The 15,475-nt window shown below is 33.6% G+C and overlaps 1 protein-coding gene across 1 annotated transcript in view; it reads left to right on the top strand.

Annotated features, from left to right (window-relative positions):
- Window positions 1-14,098, top strand: part of m (zona pellucida domain-containing protein miniature) — an 86,981-nt gene extending 72,883 nt beyond the window's left edge. Inside the window, exons 8-12 of the mRNA XM_090102038.1 lie at window positions 10,741-10,849; window positions 11,207-11,431; window positions 12,064-12,271; window positions 12,725-12,997; window positions 13,560-14,098. Coding sequence (XP_089958164.1) covers window positions 10,741-10,849; window positions 11,207-11,431; window positions 12,064-12,271; window positions 12,725-12,997; window positions 13,560-13,775 — 1,031 coding nt within the window. The 3' untranslated portion in view covers window positions 13,776-14,098. The remainder of the gene's footprint in view (window positions 1-10,740; window positions 10,850-11,206; window positions 11,432-12,063; window positions 12,272-12,724; window positions 12,998-13,559) is intronic.
- Window positions 14,099-15,475: the final 1,377 nt, after the last annotated feature.

Raw genomic sequence — 15,475 nt, forward strand, 5'->3', positions numbered from 1 at the left:
TATTCAATTATCAAATAATAATTAAATTTCAGGTCATAAAAACAATACAAATAACACGTGCGCTCACTCCCAACATACACCAGGGCCAATCCCTTCCAAAATGATAAAAACCTAAAAAAAATAGTAGTAGGATGAAACCCATTAGAAAAGGAGGAGAATGTGATAAAAATTAAAGGAAAAATAAATTACAGACAATCCGAGTTCGGGAAGTGGGAGGGGGGGAGCTTTTAAGGCTAAAAAATGGTTTCTCTTGATTTCCAACAAAACTACAAGTCCTATGGAAAAAAGTTCAATGGCAAAGTTGTAGGTAATAAAAAGTACAAAAGTTGTACTTTTGTATTAACAATTTTTTCACATAACCTCAAAATTTAGGTGAAATATTCAAAAAACCAAGTTATTGGTTTTTTATTTCTTTTTCAAAAAAAAATTTTTTTCTACTATATTTGGTGAAAAGTTACCTTATTGTGTCTCAAATACACTGTAATTTATTTGATTGAAAATATTTATTTTTTCGCCTTATTTCAACTTAATACCAAAAAAACAACCTAATTTTCAATCGAAAATTCTGACGTCGAAATATCAGCTTTTTACAAAAAGTTTGGGGGCTTTTTGTTCGTTGAAATATCTACTTTCTAATGGTCTAAAATATAATATACATTACCATAGTAAATTTACTCAGAAAATGCATACAAACAGTGTGATAATGAGCTTTTTTGGCAATGGCAAATTTCTCAAACGACCTGAAATGTTTTTATCGACATCATTTTGTTTATGTACATACTGTCAAATGTTAGCTGTGGTATCGTTACTTTGATCAGATGAAATTTTTTCTTTTGAAATGTTACCGAAAAGCCGATACAAGAGAAAATATAGAGTTCGAGAAGTGTGCCTGATTTAGTAAAAGCTCATTATCACACTGTTATTGGTAAAAATGCCGATTTTAGTTAAAATTTATATTTTTCTAACAAGATCCTTATCATCCAAATTTCCACCTTGGTGAGAAAAATTGACATTTCTAATGAAAATGAACAAAAAATTAAATGATTTTATTAAATACTGTAAAATAGTCTATAATTCTTCCATTTACTGTATCACAAAATTCTTCATAGATTTTTAGATATTCGTACTACACCAATTACATCACCCTGTATTTATAAACAATTGCAAAATATGAGACATACATAGGCCGGGAGATACTGACAGAAAATTTCGGGTCATTTGTAACAGAATGGCGGTTCTACAGAGGTCTTATTACGCAATGACTAAAAGAAAAATGATGGTCAGAACGCTGGTACCGGCGGACTAGTCGCGTGGGCGTTAGTCGAACTCGTCGGATAAATAGCGAAAGTCAAACGATTTGTAACACAAAAATTTTAGAATTTACCGATAGCCCATAAAAAAGATGTAGGCGTTAGTGTCATGCCATACTTTTCCGGTGTAACTTACAGCACCCCATACCGACGCGATGTGTTGATTTAAAAAAAACAATTCAACCATTTGTACCAGGCTAACTTTTGCACAGGTAATCATCATCGTGCAGACATTTACGAAAATCGCCATGCCATACTTTTCGGACGATTCCAAATGGCCACCATACCGCCGAAAATTTGCAAAAAAAAAAAATTTTTTTCGCCAAACAATTTGTACCAGTATTGCATTTGGATTTTTGGAGAGTATTTGATAAAATGTGACCATTATTATATTTGCCATACTTCTAGTAGGGGGAAAAAGTGCTGCCATACTTGAAAAATTAATTTATTCGTCACGTTTCAAAAATACGACTGTACAATACGTAAAATAATTTTTTACAGTATGGGATTATTATATTTTGTTTGTTTGTATTGGGATTATGGATAGTGGTGTGATTAATTTTAGTAAATAATTCAAGCACTTTGTTGTAGGAAGATAGTCACTTTATTTATCTTCAAATAGAGTATCGAAGGTATGTCTTAACAGTCTGAAGGATACGAGTGAACTACACACAAAGAGCTATATAACTCAACTATTTTAGGGTCTATATAACACTCAAAATTATACCTTTATTTATGACCCTCTTCGAGTATTTCTTACCCGTACTTCTAGGAATCTATACAATAAATATTCACAAGGTTTAACATGTGTTACCAAGAGTTGAGTGTATACAGGACTCACAATAGGTTTACCAAATGTGCATGATAAGAAAAAAAAAGGTCGTTGCAATAAATCACACGTATAGTGTAAGAAACGTAATTGCTTTTTAAGAGAGAAACTTTTGTAAATGAAATCAATATTTCAACACGCCCCCTCAAAAGTTAATCTCTTTTCCAAGTTACAATTTTAATTGCAATTACATATTAATACATATACAATTATATTAATACATCATGATAACCAAAATTCTAAAGTTGAATACAATACTCTTAATACTGATCGACATACCTTCCGCTTACTCTTTGTCTGGGACGGTTGTTACTAACCGTATACATAGTGATCCGACATTTGTCTTCACGATAAGGGAAACCCAGGAAAACCTTATCAGATCATTAAAAATATATAAGTTTACATCAAGATACAACTTATTTACTAATCAATCTTCTGATGCCATTTTCGCTCTTAACTCCAGGAACCTCCCTGGTAGTGGCTTTGTCAGCATGTCTGCAATTTGAACACCTGTTGACATATGTTTAATAATTTTAGTATTATTTCTCATATTGATCCCAAAGGAATTAATATTTGATGTCAATATGTTTGGATCTAATAAGGCTTGTTGGATTGTTAGCTAGTACATCCATTTTACTATTCATATATTAAGATAGGTTCTTTAGTTTTCAGGTTTATACCTGCTGCTAAAGTTTTTTTTTCAACCATATTGCATTTAACAGCTTCATACAGAGCCATATATTCAGCTTCTGTAGAAGAACCTGCCTTATTGTACTCCAACATATTGTACATCAATCATACAACTAGAAGAAGTAACCCGTTGTACTTTTCTTTTTAAATACTAACTCGAATCAATTATCTTATCAATTTGTCTAATTAGAATCAAGTATCTTATCAATTTGTTCTTATATGTTTCCTTTACATATTTAATTTTAATCTACTTGTTTTTAAACATTACCGAGTTCTTGTTTATTTTCATTCACATGTCTGCTTATAGTTAAAGTCAGATCATTGTACATGAAATTAAATACATTAGATTTCCAATAAGAATTCGAAATGGAATACCGTCATTCTCATTGGATTCCATTGCCTCAAAATCTAAATTGAATTTTATGTAAGAAGATTTTGATCACCCATTGTACTGAGTTTATTTCATACGGTTTTAATATTTACTTATGTGCTTTGATCTAGTGTTACGACTTTATTTTGTCTCGTGATTCTAAAGCTTAATAAGAATTTAACCTCCTTTTTAAATCACCCATTTTAAATTAATTCATTAAATTCTGCATCGTTTTTCAACAATAGTCACTCACTATAATCACTAGATCGTCCACATTTAATTCAGTATAAATATTATTAGAGATATCTCATCTATTCAGTATGTACATGAATCGATCCTTAAAATCATTTGTAAAACCTTTTTCTAATAGTCTTTTCAAATATTTCAATCCAACATCTGGCAACTTTTTAAGCAATATGCTACCTAATGCTTTGTTTAATTTACAATCGGGGTTCACAAGTGTTTTCACTTTTCACACCCTCAAGTATTTTAATATACTGTACGATTAACTGACCACTTAAAATGCAGTTTAATCAATCTGGTAAACTAACAAGCCATGCTGCTGTTAAAAGACTTAAGTTCAAAATTGTTGCAACCGATATTTTTACTAATACCTCTAGCAACTAAACGGGCTTTACACTTTTATGGATTTCCGAACTCATCGTACTTTATAATATCCATTTTCATTATATACAATATTTGTACTACTTGGTTTTGATACTAAAGTCCAAGCTTTTTATTTACAAATAAAGAATATAGTTCATCATTAATTGCATTTTTCATTGTTTAGCATCATTCCTATTTTCAATTATCTCATGTGAATTAGGAGTAAATATACAATGTATTATGCGCACAGTAAATAATGAAACGGCTAATAATCATCTTCATTAGATGAAGTTTGGCTTTTAATATCTATCTGATATATCGGTTTCATTGTCAATACTAATTGTCTGTGTCATTAAATTTTAGGCACTGTATTGTTTGTATTTTCAATACTTCGATAGCCTTCTGCCTTATTATTTTATTGATGACTAGCTACTGAGTTTAACGCAAAGTTATTGACTACAGTTTTTCGTCTAGGTACTGAGTTTAACGTATAGCTGCTATTTACTTTCAGTTTTCACCAACTGAGCTTATCACATAGCTATTCATTCAGTTTTCACCAACTGAGCTTATCACATAGCTATTCATTCAGTTTTCACCAACTGAGCTTAACACATAGCTATTCATTCAGTTTTCACCAACTGAGATTAACACATAGCTATTCATTCAGTTTTCACTAACTGAGCTTAACACATAGCTATTCATTCAGTTTTCACCAACTGAGATTAACACATAGCTATTCATTCAGTTTTCACCAACTGAGATTAACACATAGCTATTCATTCAGTTTTCACCAACTGAGATTAACACATATAGCTATTCATTCAGTTTTCACCAACTGAGTTTAACATAATATAGCTATTCATTCAGTTTCAACCAACTGAGATTAACCCATATAGCTATTTTTAACTGAATATATAAGGTTGTCAACTGAGTTTAACGAATCGTTAGGGACTTCAGTATTTAAACCTGAATCAACCTCGTCTCCCTTTGCCTTCGATTTAAATTTACATCTCTTTCTACCACATATTTATTACTCTCCACTTTATACGCTCTATACCCATTTTACCTTTGATGACTTTTCATCAAATTTGTTTTACTGGTTTCAACATACGGCTGATTCGAAAACCTAAAGGTATTTTAAATATGGAGTTCGTGGCAATGTGAGATGATAACTGATACCTTTATCTACCTTTTAAGTAGTAAGATAAATTCTCTTTAACATGATCAGTAAATAGGTTTACAATACATCAGATTTATTTCTCATAAAATATGTTACACTCTTATGAGTGAATTCATCATTAAACATTACAAAATAATTTTATTATTATTTATTCATTTCTTTTAATCATGGGAACCATAAACATCTGATTTCAACATTATTTTATTAAATGACATTTACACTTGTTTATTGTTTATACAAGCTTCACACAAACAGGTAATCTACCTTTTCATTTAATGTCATCTATTAGCTACTAGATAATTTAACTTTATCAAACTTTTAATAGATAATTTAAAATTTATCTTTTCTTATTTGACCTCGTCACTGATGCTAATATTTTTATTCGGAATTAGAATCTTTATTTTAATAATTAATAAAGTTTAACTTACCGAAAATTCCAGAATAGATATATTGTATTTCGGCTTACCAGTCATTGCCGTCTTACCATTCCACCTCACTGTCAGCTGTCTTACTAACTGCTAAAAGGATATTTCACTTCCTTCATTTGTTAACTGAAAAATTTCCAGCCATAAATGCAAAGCTGTCTTCAATCACTGGCTCAGCTTGAATGGTTTGAATTGTCCTTTGTCTTTCTGTACTTGGTTTGGACTTAAAGCGTTTCGAGAAGTTACGACATTCATTTTTATAATGTCCTCTTTTTCCACAATTGTGACACTTAATGTGCCCTTTATAATTTATACCATTTTGTTTCGGCTTGACGATTCCACGACGTATTTTCGATGATTTTCTAAGCTCCTTATTATTTCGCTTTCTTTCATTAGTTTTCTGTTCAACATGTAGAACCATTTTACTTGTGTCAAGACTTTCATTAACAAGTTTAACTTCATGATCTAATAATCTTGTTTTCACGAAACTTAACGTGATGTTGTCTTCTGACAAAGTCTCGATGGCTGTTATAACACCATTGTAAGAAGGTGGTAAAGTAAGCAATAGTTGAGTCACTTTATCAACCTCTGAGATAGTCGCACCGGCTGATGCTAACTCCGATATCAAAGAATCGAACATCATAAAATGTTTACACAAATCTGTGTCTTCTTCCAACTTCAAATTAAATAATTTCTTCCGAGCTCCAATTTGTTTTGCTACACTTTTTCTTTCGAAGATATTGTTTAGTACATCAAAAATTTGTTTTGTCGACGATTCTGGTTTCACGTAACTTAAATACGAATCGGACAAATATTCAATTAACACATTCTTTGCGGTTGACTCCGATTTCTTCCACTTGCTGTCAGGATTCGCTGGTGCTGGTTTATCGATTACATGAATCACTTCAAGTTCATTTAAGAGACTGCGGATTCTGAACTTCCATATATTATAATTTTCACCGTTGAAAGGTTGGATGTTTCTTTTAGATTTTATAGTTTCCATATTGTTTATAAAATCTTTATCTTCACTCTGAATGTTTTACTTACGATACATTCACTAATTTTCAATTGCACTTTGAAATTTTAATTTTCTTCCTCTCAATAAAATTTGTATTTAAATTAATCAACAACGTAGCCTGGGCCCATAACCTATTGGGATTATGGATAGTGGTGTGATTAATTTTAGTAAATAATTCAAGCACTTTGTTGTAGGAAGATAGTCACTTTATTTATCTTCAAATAGAGTATCGAAGGTATGTCTTAACAGTCTGAAGGATACGAGTGAACTACACACAAAGAGCTATATAACTCAACTATTTTAGGGTCTATATAACACTCAAAATTATACCTTTATTTATGACCCTCTTCGAGTATTTCTTACCCGTACTTCTAGGAATCTATACAATAAATATTCACAAGGTTTAACATGTGTTACCAAGAGTTGAGTGTATACAGGACTCACAATAGGTTTACCAAATGTGCATGATAAGAAAAAAAAAGGTCGTTGCAATAAATCACACGTATAGTGTAAGAAACGTAATTGCTTTTTAAGAGAGAAACTTTTGTAAATGAAATCAATATTTCAACAGTTTGTATACAATTCTACCTAGAAAAAAATATCGCAGAATGCAAACATGGGGCGGATGATTGTAAGACTTAAGCCAAGACGTAAAAAAAAAATGAAAAGAATTGGCGATTTGTACCAGTACGGCATTTTTGAAAAGTATATGATGCAACGTGACCATTATTATATTTGCCATACTTTTAATAGAGGGAAAAATTAGTGCCATACTGCTACAAATCGTTCAAACTACGAATAAAATCTTACAATAAGAATAAAAAAAAAATAGAAATCAATTACAATACAATCTTATACACATTCGTCACCTCCCACAGGTATGGCATTATCACACTTCTATTTATAATCATTCAGGAGTTGTTGAAAAAAAAATGTAGGATGGTACAAATCGTTTGGCGAGAAAAAAAAATTGAAAAATTTGCAGATTTTCCGCGGTATGGCGACCATTTGGAATCGTCCGAAAAGTATGGCATGGCGATTTTAGTAAATGGCTGCACGACGATGGTTACCTGTGCAAAAGTTAGCCCGGTACAAATGGTTGAATTGTTTTTTTTAAATCAACGCATTCACGTCGGTATGGCGGACTGTAAGTCACATCGTCAAAGTATGGCATGACACTACCGCCTACATCTTTTTTAAAGGCTATCGGTAAATTCTAAAATTTTTGTGTTACAAATCGTTGGTCTTTCGCTATTTATCCGACGAGTGTAACTAACGCCCACGCGACTAGTCCGCCGGTACCAGCGTTCTGACCATCATTTTTCTTTTTGTCATTGCGTACTAAGACCCCTCTAGACCGCCATCCTGTTACAAATGACCCGAAATTTTGTGTCAGTATCTCCCGGCCTAACATGTGCAATGTGTAAATGTGTTGACGTTCCAGCTCTTCTTAATATACCTATAGATTAAAGCGACGATTTTGGTATCCTTGAATCTTGCCAAAATAGTTTCACTTCTGAAACGTGTGGACATACGTTATTTTTGTAAATGAAAAATCCGTAAAAAAACAATCATCAAGATTTATCAGCTACTTAGGTATATTAAAAAACAATATTAAATAATTATTGAACATGCACAAGCCATTTACTTCAAATCACTCAACTTTTCTGTTTTATCCCAAACATTGCAAATGCATTGCAAACTTGCAGGGTTGACCAAATTATCGTCAATATAAGACAATGTACTAGAAAGAGTTCACCAATGCACCATAGTTGAGGTTCACACAGCTCAATTAAATGATCAGCGTGATTGATTTGAAAGCAAGCGAACGTGAGAATGTTGGAGGCAAATTAAGATTAATTATTAACTTGTAAAACCATTCTTCTATCGGTTCGCTTCATTAGGCGCTATGCTAAAGAGCGCTTTTCACTTGGCCCAGTTTGAAATTTGATTTTGAACTATTTTGATATGGAAAAATTCAATAGTTCCATGTTTTTTTAAAGGCCTCTATATAGTGTACAAGAACTTTGCTTATTGATACGGTAGTGTGGTGTCCACAGTTCAAGGCTTGTAATTTTTTTTTTATCATTCGACAAACTAACAAGTGCGGTGATATTTTGAATGCATACATAATACTAAAATTTTTATCTTTTTAAATTTAGTAAGTTATTCAAATTAACTAAATTTGTGGCGCCATAAAAATAAAATCTCCTTAAAACCCAATACCATCTAGAAAATGTATGCATAATCTCTATTTAGCACATCTCCATATAGACTAGAGTAGATAATTTTTGAAACAAAAAAAAATCGCAGTCGGATGAAACCCATTACAAAAGGAGGGGAATATGATAAAAATGTAAGGAAAAATAAATTACGGTCAATCCGAGTTCGGGAAGCGGGAGGGGGGAGCTTTTAAGAGAAAAAAATGGTTTCTCTCGATTTCCGACAAAACTACAAGTCCTATAGAAAAAAGTTCTATGGCAAAGTTGTAGGTAATTAAAAGTTCTACAACTTTTGTATTCACAATTTTTTCACATAACCTAAAAATTTAGGTGAAAAATTCAAAAAACCAAGTTTTTGGTCTTTTATTTCTATCTACTTCAAAATTTATTTTTTTTCTACGAAATTTGGTGGAAACTTACTTTATTATGTCCCAAATACACTGTAATTTATTTGATTGAAAATATTTATTTTTTCGCCTTATTTTGAATTAATACCAAAAAAACAACCTAATTTTCAATCGAAAAGTCACCCGTCAAAATATCAGTTTTTTTCAAAAACTTGGGGTGCTTTTTATTCATTGAAATCTCTACTTTCATATGGTGTAAAAAAAAATAAACACCACCATAGTAAATGTTCTCAGGAAATGCATACAAACAGTCTGAAAATTAGCTTTTACTAAATCAGGCACACTTCTCGAACTACCTGAAATGTTTTTATCGACACCATTTTGCTTTTGAATATGCTGTAAAATATTAAACTTAGAACAGATAATTATTTTTCTTTTGAAATATTACCGAAAAGCCGATACAAGAGAAGATATAGAGTTCAAGAATTGTGCCTGATTTAGTAAAAGCTAATTTTCAGACTGTTTGTATGCATTTCCTGAGAACATTTACTATGGTGGTGTTTATTTTTTTTACACCATATAAAAGTAGAGATTTCAATGAATAAAAAGCACCCCAAGTTTTTGAAAAAAGCTGATATTTTGACGGGTGACTTTTCGATTGAAAATTAGGTTGTTTTTTTGGTATTAATTCAAAATAAGGCGAAAAAATAAATATTTTCGATCAAATAAATTACAGTGTATTTGGGACATAATAAAGTAAGTTTCCACCAAATTTCGTAGAAAAAAAATAAATTTTGAAGTAGATAGAAATAAAAGACCAAAAACTTGGTTTTTTGAATTTTTCACCTAAATTTTTAGGTTATGTGAAAAAATTGTGAATACAAAAGTTGTAGAACTTTTAATTACCTACAACTTTGCCATTGAACTTTTTTCTATAGGACTTGTAGTTTTGTCGGAAATTGAGAGAAACCATTTTTTTCTCTTAAAAGCTCCCCCCTCCCGCTTCCCGAACTCGGATTGACCGTAATTTATTTTTCCTTACATTTTTATCATATTCCCCTCCTTTTCTAATGGGTTTCATCCGACTGCGATTTTTTTTATCTTTTCATTATTTTCAAAGGCTTCTACCCCAGGCTAATACCTTCTTGACATTGTACGTCTTGTTACAAACACCAACACTTGCAATGTTTATTCTGTTTAATGTATTGTGTGCTTGCGGTTAGCTTTAAGTGATCTCGTCGGGTGCGGTTCGTGCATTCCACACTAATCACTTTTCACTTAACTCGCTATGCGCGATGCATAATGAGCCAAGTGGCAGATGTTCTAGGTAATTAATGTAAAAATGTTATTGCCTCACCGCGAATGCCGGATATGAGGATTGTGATGATTACCGTAACTATTTTTAGTTTGAAGTAATAGATTTTTTACATGTTTTAGGAAGTGATTGTTTAGTTTTGTGTAGATATGCAAAAATGTGTGTCACTGGGCGATTTCTAAAATGTCTTATATTTGTATTATTCAAAGAACACAAACATTTTTTTAACAATGCCTAACCACTTATATTAAAGTTTATTTGCAAACCTTTTAACCCAGTGGTTTTAAAAATAAGTTTAGATAGTGAGCTAAATCAAACAATGCATTTATCCCTCGTCTTGTCATCATCAAACCAATTTACAATTGAAATTGCAGAATAAATCGTAACAATAAAACAATATGCCTCACAAATAACAACAAATATTCCAGGAGAGTTCGATATGCGAGTCAAATCGTGCGCCGCTTCCGACGGGTCTGGACATATCATTCAGCTGTCAGACGAATATGGCTGTGTCTTGCGGCCTAAGATGATATCGAGGTAACGTAGCTAGGAATTATGCTTATGTAATTTGGAGTTTGTTGTGTAACTAGTTATCTTATAGACTTCTATTGTAATGAAAAGAAAAATAAGACCCTTGATAGTTCAAGCGCTTAAGCTGAAAGTCAAGAGTAAAATATTTTTATGTTTTGGAAATGTTATCTCTCAAAACAAAGCTCCATTTCATTTCAAGTATGGCTTAAATTATAAAACATTATAATTAAAATATATATTTTGTCCAATTTTTAAAACCACTGAATATGAATCAATCTATCCACTTAAATTGTATCTTACAAGTTTTACATAAAATTTATGAAATTATATAAACTGAATTCACATAACACCAATCCTTTTTAGGTTCCTAAAAGCGAAAGCAGTAGACGAACGTGCAACCGTAATCACGTACGCATTTTTCCACGCGTTCAAATTCCCCGATGCTCTGAGTGTTCACATTCGGTGTAAAGTGGAGATCTGTAGACACGGGTGTTTGGACCATTGTCAGCTAGCTGGTATAGCGCCGGGATCACATGGGGCATTGGACAGGAAGGACGATAGAACGCAGCAGGATCGTAATGATATCGGGTGAGTTGTAGAGCAAAATAGTAAATTGTAGAGTTGTAGAGATGTGTCTCTACCTAGGCTGTTTGGATTGTTGGTATCACTTCGGGGTCGAAATCAGCAGGATTGCAATGATATTGGGTAAGAAAAGTTATTTTAAATAGTTGGCGTTCAAGTTCCTGACGCTCTGAGCGAACACATTCGCTGTAAAGTGGAGATCTGTAGACACGGGTGTTTGGACCATTGTCAGTTAGTTGGTATAGCGCCGGGATCGCATGGGGCGTTGGACAGGAAGGATGATAGAGCGCAACAGGATCGTAATGATATCGGGTGAGTTGTAGAGTTGTAGAGCGGAGTAGTAGAGAAATGTAGAGTGAAAATTTAAAGTGGTTTTTTTACAATCAATAAATTTGAGGCCTGCACTGTTAGTATTGTAAAATGTAGAGTTGTAATTTATAAATTTGTAGAGTGTCGAACAAAGTAGCAAATTATAGAGTGGCTTCTCTGTATCTCTTGGGCAGCTTTCTTTTTATTTTATTAAACTTAGCCAAGCTTGTAAAAAATATTGTTAATGTCTCCATATTATGAATGCAATTAAAATAAATACATTTTATTTACCATCACTTTTTATTAATATAATCTCTTATCATTTCTAGGGACCTATCCGACGAAACCGACATGAGCCTAGCGGAAGACCACCAGCGGCTACCTCTCGAAGAAGCTTTCGGTGACGAAGTATCTGGTGAAGCGGTACCGGCTCCATCGCCTCTACCGCAGAGAGCACCAGCGCCGGTGGTAGAGCCGGACCACGACCGGATGGCCGCTGTGGAGGAGTTGGTCCAAGCTCTGGCCAGGCCGTTCACGGTGAGTGGTAGAGTTGTAGAGTTTAGTAGAGTATGTTTGAGAAATGTAGAGTTATGGAGTTGTAGAGTATGCAGTTCAAGATTTACTTATATTTATAGATTGATAGTTACGTTTAGTGCAGCAAACATTTATTAACAAGTAGAGCTATTGAGTTGAATTTTAGTTTTCGCAAATAGTAGAACCATTGATTTTAAGCGATCGATACAATGGTTAGTAAAGTAAATTGTTCAGATAAAATTCTAATATTAGTAGAATGATAGTGCGCAAGCGAATCCGTGCGCGAATTGTACGTATTACTATATATTTTTCTGTTTCATAACTTTTACTGATACTCATTAATTTGAGTAGTGCAACCTGTCTCAAATTATATCATAAAGTTCACTTTATTTCTATTTATTCACAGCTGCAATACTATAACAATAATGATTTTCAACCAATATATTATTTTCCCAGGACCGTCCCTCCGACCTCAGCGACCGTGAGCGTTTCCCTCACGGCCCTCGCAACTTCGGCGATACAAAACCCTCCGGCGATGCTATCGTACCTGCCAAGAAACCAGGTCCAGCAGTTGCAGGACCTCGTTCCCTCTCCAGGAGAAGTGTTAGAGACGCGAGATCAGCCGATGTAGGCGTATCCGGGATATATGAAGTAGTTTCTGAAGCAGATCTGGACTTTGGACCTTCGAAAGAACCTGTTACAGTGTTCAGTGGACGGATACGGGAAGAGGTTTGTCATTACAATTGATTATAAATTTCTTCATGTTTGACAAATATCTGTTACGCTCAAAGACCAAACAATGAGCGGAAAAATAGCTCACAACTCGTCGTACTCACAGTTCAAGATAGACTACGTGAAATTTTTGTTATGGCTTTGAACAAAGATAGGTATACCATAACCTTTAACCATAACCTTTCGCTCAATGAGCGTTTCTACATGACATATACGACATGACAAAATACTCGCATTAGCGAAGCGGTATATGCCGGCTGCGCGAAGCTAGAAAAGAAAACATGGATTTTAAGTAAATTCAGCAAAAAAATTTTAACGAAATTTTGTTGTTTAAGTATTCTCTACATGATCAGTGTATGCAAATTACAAGTCCCTTCGCGCTTAGTAAACCAATAGTGAGACAGCCTGTATATCTCAGACTCCTGAAACACAGCGAAAGCTATATTGGGAGTCTGGGGTCTATATTTTGATGTAAGGAACCTTGTTCAATAAATGATTTTTATTTATTTATTATTTATTATCTCACGAAACTTTTCTCTAATCCTACCTAATCCCACAGGTGGTATACGGCATATGCATGAGTGCGCTATCCTTCGGCGCTCTGTTCGCCTCAGCAGCCGGAGCAGCAGCTGGAGCAGCTCTTGCAGCAGCAGTACTACTACACAAGCTAAGATCAAGAATGGTCCAGCCATCTCCCGCTGCAGCATCACATTCACTAGCTGCCTGGATGGCGTTAAGGTTGTTGGGTACACCGCCACAACATACAGAGGGGTGATGAAAAATAACAAGGGGAAGGGGGGATTGGCTAAAATGTCAAATTTTACACTGCTGCTAATCTTGTAATATTTTACACTAGCTTACCGCCCGCGGCTTCGCCCGCTTTGTCTTAAACCTAATAAATTAAAACCTTCCTCAAAAAACCTTCCTCTTGAATCACTCTATCTATTAAAAAAAACCGCATCAAAATCCGTTGCGTATTTTTAAAGATTTAAGCATACAAAGTGACATAGGGACAGAGAAAGCGACTTTGTTTTATACTATGTAGTGAAGAAAGACAAAATAGTGCATAATTCAAAATTTCTAGCAGACAATTTGACATTTTAGGGTGCACTCACACACATCAGTCACCGTCACGGCACGTCACCGGACAGGATTAAAAAAAAATATGTATCAATAGTTCTAGTATGACTCTGTTCCCACACGACAGTCGCCGGCACGAAATCTATCAGTGACGTCCCCGGTCAGGCACGTCAAATAATCTTTCCATACATGTATCATACTTTTATCCCCACTCACCCGGTGCCGTCACGTCTCAGTTCAGTCAGCGTCGTGCTACCGTCAATTGCTACATGTTCTCTAGCGTGACACACGTCTAATCACTCACTCACCTGATGTATGTGTTCAATGATTCAGTCAAACCGGCGACGTGACTGACGGACAACATGACGGTGACTGGTGTTTGTGGATACGTACACAAACCGTCACCGATCAGTCATCGGTGACTTGACGGTGACTGATGTGTGTGAGTGCACCTAGCTAATCACACAAAATATTGGAACGGCCAAATTTTAGACGGATAGGTATAAATGTTATCGAACTGGTACAGGAAAAAGGTGGCAAAATCATTTGACGGAGTTGTTTTCACCGGTGCGGTTACAATTATTGTAATTAATTGTATTGTTTAATTTATAAATATATTATTAGGAATTACAAAAAGAAAATTGCCACCATGCAATCCCTTGGCTACGTACCCCGATGAATGAGTTCGAATGATATGTAATTTATGGATAGAGAATTTTGTGTAATTGTGTGGCCAAAATATATATTTGTATTGAACTTTAGCAAAAGATATATCAAACTTGGGGTCTTCTTACTAAGAAATAGAATATATATAATTTCATTCGAATTTCGATGAATGTTCAATATCATCATAGAGTGAGGTTTTTAAACTAGAAACTAAGTAAAAACCTTTTAAATATTAAAACAATTAACAAAACCCCATGTTTGCGACAGCAAATTAAAATAATAAAAAATGTTGAATTTGATATCGTTTGACATAGAATAAAAACTAGAAATTGTAGTTAGGTATTTCTTAAACTATTTCATTATTCAATTTGTTCATAGCACGAGGCTTCGTTTGGGAAAAGCTTTAATATTTTTCACTAATAAACAGTAAATATAACAAGTTACTTTAGCTATTGGCTAAAGTTAATGCTACGTACTAGCGACATCTGCTTAATGTATTGAAATTTAGCTTTTTGTTCGATATAAAAACAATTATTTGCTATTGGTTAACTTCAATACGCTACTAGCGACATCTAGTTGATATTATTATTAAAAAATTTCCTTTTTTTTGCAATAAATTTCTAATATTTTATATTGAAATAGAGTTGTTTTCAATAAATTTAATAAAATGGTTCTATATCACGAATGGTGCTAAGATACGGACTTAGTCCACACTTTTTACATTTCACT

The sequence above is a fragment of the Colias eurytheme genome, chromosome 5 (genome assembly GCF_061535395.1).
Source record: "Colias eurytheme isolate Ceu_HAF_F1 chromosome 5, ilColEury1 Martin Lab GWU primary, whole genome shotgun sequence".
NCBI classification, from domain to species: Eukaryota; Metazoa; Arthropoda; class Insecta; order Lepidoptera; family Pieridae; genus Colias; species Colias eurytheme.